This window comes from Pelobates fuscus, chromosome 1 (assembly GCF_036172605.1).
Source record: "Pelobates fuscus isolate aPelFus1 chromosome 1, aPelFus1.pri, whole genome shotgun sequence".
NCBI lineage: Eukaryota > Metazoa > Chordata > Amphibia > Anura > Pelobatidae > Pelobates > Pelobates fuscus.
Genome location: NC_086317.1, coordinates 67918967 through 67931899, shown reverse-complemented (window position 1 = coordinate 67931899; position 12933 = coordinate 67918967). Strand labels below are relative to the sequence as shown.

At 36.4% G+C, this 12933-nt stretch overlaps 1 protein-coding gene across 4 annotated transcripts in view; it reads right to left on the bottom strand.

Moving 5' to 3' along the window:
• Positions 1-12933, bottom strand: part of ELN (elastin) — a 77002-nt gene that overhangs the window by 50076 nt on the left and 13993 nt on the right. For all 4 annotated transcript variants that reach the window (XM_063449404.1, XM_063449415.1, XM_063449430.1 and 1 more), the window contains exons 2-4: positions 3802-3876; positions 3370-3411; positions 1667-1699 (exon numbers count right to left, since the gene is read on the bottom strand). In XM_063449404.1, coding sequence (XP_063305474.1) covers positions 1667-1699; positions 3370-3411; positions 3802-3876 — 150 coding nt within the window. The remainder of the gene's footprint in view (positions 1-1666; positions 1700-3369; positions 3412-3801; positions 3877-12933) is intronic.

Sequence of the window (12933 nt, the reverse complement as noted above, 5' to 3'; positions counted from 1 at the left end):
ACTGAATTAATTAAGCACAACATAAGTAAAGAGCTTGATAATCAATGCTATTGCATTTGTTGCAAATCCAGCATCAGCTACTATACCAGCAATGCAGGTTCCTACTGCCTTTTAGTTTTATTTTGTTAGTTTCATTTAATTTATAGTAGAAAATAAATCCATAGTCTGCATTAAGTTTACATTCTGCAAAACAATTCAAGGAATATTGTCCTCTAAAGGAAATGAATATGAATATGAATATTTATGTCTTCCCTGATAAACTTAATGGTTCAAATACAATCCAAATAAAAACAGGAACAAGGGACATCCTTGTCTGGTTTAATTTGTGACTGAGAAAGAATCTAAATGGAAACCAGAGTTAGATATGCAGATGGTTACGGTAGCCAAATGCGCTTAATGTTTCAGTTAGATATGACCTATTGAGGCAGCTGAAAAACATTTCTGCTTCTAAAGATACTAGGAATGTTGTTTCTGTGTAAATGAGAATATCATGAAGCTTTCTGGAGCTGTCTAATAACTGTCTATATTTAATGAAGACCCATTGATCATTGTTCAAAAAGAATACTGTTAAGTGTGTTTGTAATGGGTTTCCATATGTGCTATTCTTTACTTTAAATCTTCAGTTAGTTTGTACGTTCCCCAACGTTAACTGTCTAGTGAATAAACTACGTGGTAGGCTAATTCACTGCTACATTCTACCATGCCAGAAAGTCATAATTGTTGGATTTGTCTAATTCTTTATAAAATCCACTATTATCAGGAATTAAGCATTACTTAGTTGTAGTGTTTTTTGTAAGTAGTGACTCATTTCAAACATACCTTAAAATATAGAAATTCAGCCAGAAAACATAGTTTATAGAAAAAATATATAGGAAAGAAACATTTCTCCAAGATTCGTGAATCTCATGCCATCAATGGAACACCAGATGTTCTATGATGGGTTTAGAACCAGAGGCTATTATTGTAGTACTCTTGGGAAATAGTTATTTTACAACCATAATCTGTGGACATTACGAAATGTGTTGTGCAAGTTTTATATTAATCCATTATTGTTATTTTGAAGTCATTTGTGTTTCTGTTGGCTGAACTACATATGCTGGCTGGAATTTAATATCTAGCCGACTCATTCTTCAAGCTCTCTGATATCGTCCATTGGGGAATATAACAGTGTGTGAATATTTAAGAAGCGCTGTAAATTAACATTGTAATTTTATGAAAATTTCTCATTTGTAATCAATATTTTTAGAAATAGATTTTAGCATTATTCACTAAACTGAGAATCTTGAGGAATTGTGTAGGGAATTGTAAATTATAGTGGTAAATAGCCACATTTGGCCTATAATTTGGTCTGTGAGTTATTAATTAAACCCTACTGTCAGCAAATGTTACCGTATACTGCTTCCCTGTTCATTCCCTACAGTCAAGTTGCAATAGGAAGTCTGCAGGGGTGAGTAACTTTTTTACCCGGATTGTGGCATTCTATTAGAATTTTTGAGCCCTGATCTAGAGAGCTCAGATGCACACATTAACTGGGAAGGCATTTTAAAAGCACATGTAATGTTAAAAGGCCACTAGGATGCATTATTTTAAAGGCAATCTAATCTAAATGGTACAATCAACAGAATATCAAAGTAAGTTCACATTTGAATATAGATATATCACCTACCTGGTTTAGGGGGTTTTCCGCCAGGATATAACCCTACGCAAAATAAAAGAGTTGCAACAAGGTTACAATAACATATTGACAAAGGAGGTACGGTGGTATGATTATGAGTAAAATTGATAATGGTTGTGGGATTTTTTTTCAACAGTTTGTGATAAAGAAAGCAAGTCAGCTACCTTAAAGGGACACTCCAGTGCCCAAATAAAAAATAAATAAAAATCACTGTTTAGTAGATTAGCCCCAAATGAAAACTTGCATGCATTTAGTTATGTATATTTTCTATTGGGATTTATCTAAAAACAGCTTGCAAAATCTGCAGATCTCTTGTCTGCTGCCTTTGTAAACCCTCCCCTTCTAACCCCGCCCAGACTTTCTGTGGCTGTCCAAACATAAACTTCCCAATGCAGCTCAATGACATGTCTGTGCAAGCAAGGTGCTCTGGGCGATTGCTGCCTCTTGAGTTTAGCTCCATGGAGCTAATGAAACCAGGAAGTACCAGGACCAGTTGTCTGCGTAAAAGCCAGAGGGTGTAACCAGGTTAATTTATAAAAGTGCCAATTTATATTGAAATCTGCACTATTTGCAAAATGAAAAGAATCTGAAAGCTTTTCAGCAAGCTAAAGTGATTTAGAGGTCTGTAGTGTCCCTGTAAGCACTTGTAGCGGGATAGGAAAAAAAAAGAGGAGATTAGCCAATTTATGTAGTGCACAGAACAACACTCCAAGTCTGGTTGTGTTGAAAGGAATATGTAATAATTAACAAAGTATTTTCATTATATGTATTTAAGAACAAATGTACAAATATAAGGACAGAATAAGCCAGTTATGGATGCAGATGTTTGTCTCTAACTCAGATGTTCTGGTGTAAAAGTATTTGGATTGGTCCTTCAATGGTCTTTCCAATTTGTGAATTGGTACTTCATGACAAGGGCTATTTTACTCCTTAAGAACAAGTGTCATATCTAATCATTATAACATAGCAGTTCCATTCATACTGGTGATGTTTTAAATGCTACCATTAGCGTCAGGATTAAGAGGTACTTGAGATTAAGGTTATTGAGATTTGGAATCAGAGGTTAGCATTAATGGTCACTGAGGGTTAGGGCTAAGGAGAATTTAAGGTTAAGGATTTAATGTTAATCGATAATGCTGGCGGATTTAGGGTTGGGTTTTCTTGGCACTGGGGTAAGGCGGGTACTTAAGATTAGGGAAGACATAGGTCAGGCAGGGTTAAGTATGATTTATGACTAGAAGGACTTGCATTCATGATGCTGTGGATGATTATTCTGGATGTGAATGTTGGGAGTGATCATACAAATTATCTCCAATAACCTGATATTTAAGGGTAAATGTCCTTACCCCTGCAATTTATGGACATATAATGTCTCTATAATAAAGCTTGAAATTCTTAAAGTGGATTTTTTGGAAAGTACATTCACACTTTATATGGCAAAGCAACATGACAGCAGGAGTTGCAGTCTGACAATATATTTAATGCTGGCTGTTGTCTACTACCAGTATAAACCTCATGCAGGCAGTATTTATTCACCGGCTGGGTGTCTAAGAGGTCAAAACTCGCCTTGAATAATTATCATGATAATCACATTTCAATTTGTAGTGCAGCGTACAGATACAATCCGTTATCTATTGTTCATGCCTGCTACTGTTTTATTGACGTCATTTAGCATACTGAAGGTTCAAACATACCTGCTCCGGCTCCGGGTACTCCACCTCCTCCTAATGCTGCGCCTGGAATACAAAGGGAAAATAGGGTTACCGCAGAACTGGATTAATATCAAATGCTTTACTACAAAGTTAAATGCATATTAATTATAGACCATTAATTGATGGCAAAACAACACAATCATTGTTGATCCTCGAAACAGAATAAAGACAAGAATGCAATATCCATTTATCTTATTTGCACGTTATTAAAATAGTGAGATATGTGTATATAAAGGGATGGGGTAAATTCTATGGAATACGTTTCCTGGGAGTAAAGGGATTAATCAGCTACTGATGGACACGTTGGACTTCTCAACTGCTGAGTAGTAATGCTAAAACTATGATTTCCTCATTGATTTACTCAATGCCCATTTCACTGCACTCAGTCAGATTTACTATGACAGGCGTGCTTACCAGGGTATACGCCTCCTGCGCCCACACCCGCTCCTCCTGGGTAGAACTGGCCTCCTGCCCCGGCACCAGGGACTCCTGGGAAAAAGACACAAGAATTCACAGAATATTTTATTTGTCATATTATCGAATAAGACATAGCGGTACAAAAAAAAAACCAAAAAACAGCAAAAGCAATTCATTTTCTTGTTTTTCCCTCTATCTTTTCATGGAGCTAATCTAGACTATTGGGATTTAAATGATAGACATCTAGCTGAATTAGGTCTCATGGACCACTGCTAAGTAAACTCACAGAAAGCTGTTGCAATGGTTAATGGGAGATGTAGTGTGTTAATAGGTGGAAGTCTGATACTAAAAACCACATGTTTTCGACTACACTATCGGATGTTATCAATCAAGTAATACTGGGTGGTAACATTATATTATTTCTTATTTTTTATATGCCTAACTTTGCTGTAGAATGCTGTAAAATATGTATATTTATACTAACATTAATTGTCTTAAATTCAAGCGTTTTACAGTTAAATTCAGTTTTATTACAAAAAACAACACAAACAGTTAAATGTCCAGTATTGATATGGCTTTGTGATACGGCTATCTATGGAACCGGCATTACAAGGTCTTATAAGTGAAAATACATTTGTGTCTTTACATAGCAAGACAAAGTATACAGTTTATTTACATAGTTGGCATCGGAGTGGTTAATATACATAACATTAACGCCAGTAGAATACAAGTGTGATCTCACCTCTGTTAGAAAGCAGGAGAATATTGTTTCAGGATTATTTCATGCAGATCCCTTAAGACCTCTAAGAAGCCAGGTTTTCAGGTCAGCACATATTGAAACACTTTGCTTAGTAATATATACTTAGTAATATAAGATCATTTATAGTTTGCCTGTTAATTAGTCCAAAATCCTGGCTGGCCAGTGGCCCTTGAGAACTCAGCTGAACATGAGTATGCTTGTATAATGGTGGGGGGGGGGGGGTGTGCTAGAAAAGGATTAAAATAAGGATGAAATGACGTAGGTTAGGATATCCCCAATTAAAATGTTCTATTTTGGAATGTAACTTGGCGACCTTGCAGAGAAAGGGCAGGACTACGAGGATAAAAAAACTGTAAAAACAAGGTCTTCCCTCAATTATTCTGCTGGGATGTGCTAACCATGACGCCAAGACAGATCGAATTTCACGGATTACAGCCAGGGTACACAGTGTAATGAATGTATGACCCACACATCATGAACTTTGCTGTTTTTAGGTTTCAATGGCAGCACACCCATCTTCTCTCCAAACCGGAGCTTCGAAATTAGAACTTTGGTGCACTCTGTACCGAAATACCCAGATTGCGTGGAAAATCGCAAGACATCTGGTAAGCAATACCAGTTATGATAACAGAATAAATAGGTAAATTATAAACTAGTCCATAGCTGGTTTATAAAGAAATAAAGGTCCAGGCACTCCTTGGTTCAAAGAATAGGCACTTCAATGGAACCACAGCAACGTTTCGACCATATAGGTCTTTATCAAGCTAGGTTGATAAAGACCTATATGGTCGAAACGTTGCTGTGGTTCCGTTAAAGTGCCTATTCTTTGGAACCAAGGAATGCCTGGACCTTTATTTCTTTACAATTTTGGGAATTTGGTGTTTGGTTCCGGTACAGAAAAAGCACCCTGGCTCAGACTGATGGGAGTGAGTGCAGTTCCCTACATACTCTATAACCATGGCTGGTTTATAGTCACTGATCCTTTTGGATCATAGCCCATGCAATGCAAGTTCAAAACATAAGATATAAAAGAACACTGGGATCAGGCAGAAATTTTAAAGGAATACTCACTACTACCTCTACAGTGCTCTTGACACCCCTTTATAAGTAGTCAAACCATTTTAGAATGGTTTGACTTCTTATATGGGGTGTGCCTAGGGCCATGTCTTGCTTGGGAGCATCTGTTAGCCTCTCCTTAGCTGTCTTCATGGTGGCATTAAACTGATATGCAAATGGTGTTTATTATTACCTCTGCAATGACTTATGTGAGCTAACACTTGTTTTAGACCTGAGTGTGGACTCACATAAAAACATGCTACCAGAACCATGAGACCATATTTCCAAGCTTTCGCTTTGATAACTATATAAAGAGGAGTGTGTAAAATGAAGGAGAATTATAGAAAGTTAGAGTAAAATATATTGATATATAGGAAAATTAAGGAAAGAAGTGTAACAACGTAAACAGTTGGCGAGGAGTTTGGTTTAGAATGCAAAGATCAAGAGTGGGCTATGGACTGATATATTACATTAAGGAAAAGTTTTGCACAGAAAGAAAATGAATGCATCAAGATATTGGGTGATTTTCATTACAATAAAACAGACAATCTGTATACTTCTAGCCGTATCTTAAACAGCAGAAAATAGCCTAGCATGTCCTAAAATAGTCTTAATGGTGGCGCAAAGAGATTTACATTAAACAAGAGACAAATGAACGAGGAACGCAAATAAAGTATAAATATAGTGTTGATAAACTAACCCTACTCCTACTGAAATCAAAAGAAACAGAGGATAATAAAACATTTTGAGAAAAGTATTTCCTGAATTTCGAAGCCAAGAGGGTGAGTATCATGAAAAATCCCATTATTAACATATGTTCCGCACATAACATCAAAACCAAGTGGTGCATAACAAGAGCTGACTGACACCTACCATAAGTGTTTTGAAATAAACTGTAATGTTTCCAAGACAAATACTTAAGACGTTTACAGTCTTGACCTAATGTCTCTCATAAGAATGTAGAATCACTCTGGTTATAGTACGTTATGTCATTATAAAGACATCAAGCAGATGAGCAGAAGTATTTGATGTGCAGATAATCGGTGTTGCTGGGAAAATGTGTTTGTTAGAGCTTTGTCCAGCTCTCCAAAGGATGAATTCCATCCTATGACTAGATGGCAGATGCCTCCCACGCAGTAGTGTGTAACCACATTTTTCATGAATACAAGTATTTAGTCGTAAGACTACATTTCTTTGGTTTTATGTTCATTACTACTGACACACGTATGTAGCTCTTTAACAAACAAATTCAGAATTTGATCACGTAGAATTCTTAAAGTAATATTTTTTGCAGTCGACGACTTAAATCAGTCATTCTTAACCCCTATGTTGAGACCCAAATTTGGGTATTTCATTGAATCTTCAAAACTTACGGCTTTCATGTTCGGATTAACTGATCCAATGTGCATAATTTTGGTTTCTTTTAAAACGATTAAGAATTGCTATTTAAAGTAATATCTCTTAGGATGGTATAAATGGTACTTTAGCTGGGCAGCAGAAGTCCCAGTGCTTTCTTATACTAAAAGAAAAGAGGCTCTCTATTCATCCATACTCTATTAGAGATACTGATATTCAGCCATGGTGATTTCCCCCCAGGAGAAAGGTTCAGACTCTTAAAATTAGTTAGTAATGGGCATACATTGTCTGGAAATCTATTCATAAGCAGAACTATATTTAGTAGACAAGATCACACATTTAGACTGGGAGAAATGAGATTTAGTCTAAGGCAAAAAAAAGTTTTTTTTTTACAGTAAGAAAAACAAGGATGTGGAATTCTCTGCCTAAAGAGGTGGTTTTAGCAGAGTATATACAGATGTTTAAAAAGCAGTTGGATAAATACTTACAAAAACACATTATATAGGGATAAACGTTTTAATTAGTGGGGTAATAGTTTCATGATCCAAGGAGATATCTGACTGCCATTTCTTTTGGATCAACAGCAAAAACAAATGAGAGAAAGGCTGAAGAGGATGGGCACATGTCTCTTTTCAGCTATGTAACTATGTAACTTTCTGAATATAGCCTGACATGTAATAGCTGATTCTCAGATGTTGAACTGTAATCACTGTTTAGTAATTCCTTAGTCCTCAATCTGTCCATCTCTAACACCAACATGTAACAGCACTAAATTCTTCTGGATTATTATATTCAAGGGGTACCCAACAGGTAGCTCTAGAGATATTTTGGAATTTCCAATCCCATAATACACTCCCAGAAAGACATGGTAGAAATAACTTTCAAATTTAAGATTGTTATTTGAATTGATGTGAGTAACACAGGACTGCATTTGTGGTTGAATTATCAACCCCATTATCGAAATTCCACCTTGTGAATACTGGTGTTCCGCTGAAACTAAAGCTGGTCAGGTTGACCTTCCCTGATATACCAGAAGGATTTTATTATCACATATTAGCTCTCTGGGGTTTTAGTGAGTTAACATAGCAAGACTACAATAACTCAAGACATATGAGGATTAATGAAACAATGCTGTATAATGAAAGAGATTTATTCCAATAAACTCCATATGTCTCTCTAGGAAAGGAAGAGATAGTGCCAGAATAATCGAATGCTCTTTGTTTAGGGGAGGAATACATGGTATAGATTTAAGCTGACAGATAGTAAATGCCTTGGGCAGGGGAAAGTAGGGGAATTCGGAAGTAGGTCGATATTTCAGACCTCTGTTAGACCACTTTTCTATCTCTCAAGATAGTAATGTTTCTCAACCATCTCATCAGCTAAATGAAATTCAAATACACGAACTAGCTTAACTAAGACAGAGGCTGACAATTACTTGTAGGATTTAAATGATAGTAAAATACTATATATTTGTAAGTGAGACAGGATAAGATAAGCAGATAACATCTGTACGTAGATTTCAAGATAATTTATAATGGCAAAGTATTCTGAGAATTGGCTGCTAGATTATTCAATAGTAGAGAAGACAATAGACAATGTTTTAGTTGTAATCTCTTGACAAGGGTTTAATCCAGTCAGCAGGCCTCAAGAGTTAAAGCAGTGATGTGGATTAGGTTCCTCTGCTGGAATGAGGTTAAAAAAGAATAAGTACAGCCCCATACGAGAGGTGTGCATTTGATTAGCAAAACCCTGGGGGAATTAAAAATTCCAGAACTGTTGATCTCAGCATGAGAGGAATTTGGAGAGCACAGTATCTGATACAAGAGCGCCAGATCTCAGTGTAACTAAGACTGGCGGCCGTGGGAGAGCACTGCAACAGTACTGGCTCCAGGGTAGTTTAGTAAACAAAGTGCAGCGGGGGAGACATGCTAAGTGCTGTAAGGTGGTCCAATGAGAAGACTGGCAAAGGATGAAGAACAAAGAGGGTGGCGAACTAATTCATCAAATTCTAATGGTTTAAACAAACTGGTAAACAAAATGCACTCGAGACTTTATACCAGATACAGAAAAAAAAAAGAACTATTGAAGTCAAAGATGTAAATTGCACAGTAATTTAAACTGTATGTATAATATTTCTCTGACTTGGACATGGCTAACAGAATTGTGGTGGAAAGGAGTTTAAAGATAAGAAAACTTGTGGTAAGGGAGAGAAGAATATTGAATTGCAGTCGAGAAGGGGCACAAGGAATTGCAGTTGAGATGGATCTAGGGAGCACGGCAACAAAAAGGTGTCATATGGTAATATATACAGAAAAGTAGTCATCTACAGGAATCATAGTTTTATTGGCTCTTCTAATTTCTATAGAAATCCTCAGATTTCTGTGGGTCACAGAGACATCAAAGGGAAGGGAAACAGAATTCTGCATGGTACCCCAGATGCATCTTATCTAGCTAAGAAAGGCTAACCATCACTGTTCTAAATCAGTACTGCAGATAATTGGCATTTGAAAATGTGCAAATTACACTCAGAGTTATCAGACATTGCACCAACCTCAAATAGTCTCTTAACTTGTAAATTCAAATACAAATCCAGTAATTTCATATTTCCTTGTTTTGCAGATTGAAAAGAAATGAACAATGCCATCATTTTCTTGGTGCAGCTTTATGGTCGAATACAATGTTTATATATAGAGGGCAGACCATTTTTTTTTTTTTTTAATTAATCATTGTACTCTTGGTATGATGGGATAAGGGTGATAATATTGTATATTTTATGTTAATATTCCTTCACCAGTTTGATACTTCTCAATTGTTCAAGTGGATAAAGAGACAGATCGACCCACGCTTCTTCTGTAGATTAGCAGAATTAGTGTAATAGCAGTGGAATGTGTTTAAACATTTTTGGTAGTGCAGGCAGGAGTGAACTACAACTTGAAAATACAGTTAAAACACAAGGCAATAATTGTGAATACAAGAACTCAGGTCACCGTAAAACTAACAGAGGTTTTCACTAATAAGTGAGTATTGCTGGAAATGGAAAGTGAATTTCAAAATGTAGTTGAAAATAACTAAATTAGAAAAGTTGTTTGGCTATTTTGGCCTTCAATTTGAAATTCTTTTAACATCATTTAGTATATAACCCTGTTAATGTCTATTAGATGTTATAATTAGCTGGAGTCACAGTACAAATAGCATTAACATGACATTTTCCTGGTGCTATGAGCCTCCTGCTATCACAAGTTTAAGTGTAAGAGGACTTAGAGGAGACAGCCCTGAGAGTCTCCTTTGGCCATTGTAAGCCCTGTTCCTCCAGGGCAGCTGTCCAGGGTTCTGACATTGATGATACATGCACTAGCTGTTCCTCTTGTTGGCAATTCCCAGAAAACAATGGTAGTTTGGCTCGTTTTGCCAAAATGCACACTGTACTTTATGTCTACCTGCAATTCTGTGATGCAATTCCAAAAAAAAAAAACCACTATTTAACAGATAAGTGCCAAATTAGTGAAAGTGTGTAGCGCTAAAAAGTGGATTACTTACTCCCAACTTATTGGGGATATAGTAGTTGTAAGTGGCTGTATAAGAACAAAAGGGAAAAGTATATAGTGCAACACTGTTAAATTAAAAGTGGAAATATATATTCCAAATTGGAAGCACTCACGTGGTTTAGAGCCTATTATGGATTGGCTCTAATCACTTGCGCCGTTGTGCACTTAAGGTGGCACACACCTTCTAGGTCCACGTGTAAGATGTTCCTCAAAAGCATGTAAAACAAAGAGGTAGGGGGGAGACAGGGAGAATTGCCCTGGTGCAGAAATCCTTAATCAGGTAAGGTATAGTGTAAACACATATAGATGGCCTCTCACCTTAAAAAGAGCCTATCACTTGGCTCTTAAGTGTATAAGCAGATGAGTCCAGTTCTAGGGTGACTCTACCCTTCTTTAAGCAGGATAAATGGTCCACCAAAGTGTAGATTCAATAAAATTTATATTTATTCCATTAGTATAAAACTTTAAAAAATAGATTGCAATACATACACAGTGGTGATAAGTCCAAAGTCCAAAACGCGTTTCGCCGATTCTGTATTGAATCTACACTTTGGTGGACCATTTATCCTGCTTAAAGAAGGGTAGAGTCACCCTAGAACTGGACTCATCTGCTTATACACTTAAGAGCCAAGTGATAGGCTCTTTTTAAGGTGAGAAGCCATCTATATGTGTTTACACTATACCTTACCTGATTAAGGATTTCTGCACCAGGGCAATTCTCCCTGTCTCCCCCCTACCTCTTTGTTTTACATGCTTTTGAGGAACATCTTACACGTGGACCTAGAAGGTGTGTGCCACCTTAAGTGCACAACGGCGCAAGTGATTAGAGCCAATCCATAATAGGCTCTAAACCACGTGAGTGCTTCCAATTTGGAATATATATTTCCACTTTTAATTTAACAGTGTTGCACTATATACTTTTCCCTTTTGTTCTTATACAGCCACTTACAACTACTATATCCCCAATAAGTTGGGAGTAAGTAATCCACTTTTTAGCGCTACACACTTTCACTAATTTGGCACTTATCTGTTAAATAGTGGTTTTTTTTTTTTGTATTTGATGTAATAGGAATAGAGAGTTCCTATTTTTGTGTGAAAGCTGCTATAACTGAGAGCACTTTAAGTTTCACTATTTTAAGCGCCTTACAACACAGAACACTTTGTATATTTATTGTCTGTGATGCAATTAGCTAATATTTGCAAAATGACACAAAGAATCATCGTAAATCTACATTTTAAACCTTTTTTTTTTTTTTTTAACATTTTAAAGCATTGTTCATTGTATCTGCTAAGAACATATCAAACCTCTGGTCAACACTGTTTACACTTTGGCAAACCCTGAATAGTGCCGCAGTTTTAAAACAATTTGGATATGTAAAGTATAAGTCTGTGGCTATGGCCAAATCTCTCTGCAGCAGGGAATGCTTGCAGGAACTCAAGTCATACATTGTTAATGACGAAGAACAACAGGGAACAGCATGAGCCAAAGGGCCTGCCAATGAAATAAACCCCTCAGGGATAATATAGTGTATCATTTCAAGTGGACCTCCTGATCTTTTTAGAACAATACTTAAATTGAGACTCAGGTTTATATCCTTTGAAACAAATGCCTTTTATTTTAGTTTAGTGATCTACTCAACAAAGGTTTGTTTATCCGTGGAGAAATTTGAGTGCTATTTTTGAGTCAAGAAGCCTTCGAGCAAATATAATTTATTTTTTAAAAATATATTTTATTTGTCCTTCTTTTGAAAAAAAGCAGAAACAGCTGAGTGACAGGTCGAGCTTGTGAACTTTATTTTAAGTCATATTACAATGTAGCTGTGTACACTGGATGGCATTACGTTTTCTCATCCTGTTTGTCAATCGTTTAGGTTACAATTTCCCAATGAGGCTGGACAGGGTTTAAATAATAGGATAGCATACTCATTGATCCAGAGCAACCAAGCTCCCAGGTACAATATATTAAAGGGGTAAGCAACATTCGGCACTCCAGATGATGTGGACTACATATCCCCTGATGCTTTGCCGGCATTACAGCTGTGAGAGCATTCTGGGAGATGTAGTCCACAGCATTTTAAGTGCCGAAGGTTACTTACCCCTGACATAAATGAAGAACAGGACGTTGCAAAAATGGGACATCGAGTGTCATTTAATAGGATAACATAGCACATATCCCGCTTTTTATGCATTAATTATTTAACATACACTAACATTTTTTATCGTAATATGTGAATGAAACATATGTACAGCTTTATGTCAGTATGAAACTGTCTTTGTCTGTAACTAATATTCTGTATTTTTTTTAAATACCTTCCGACATTTCTATAAAAAAAATTAAATAAATATGATTCTGCTCCATCATGTTTTATATATACACATGGCCATCTGGTACTATATGATGTCACCGCAGCA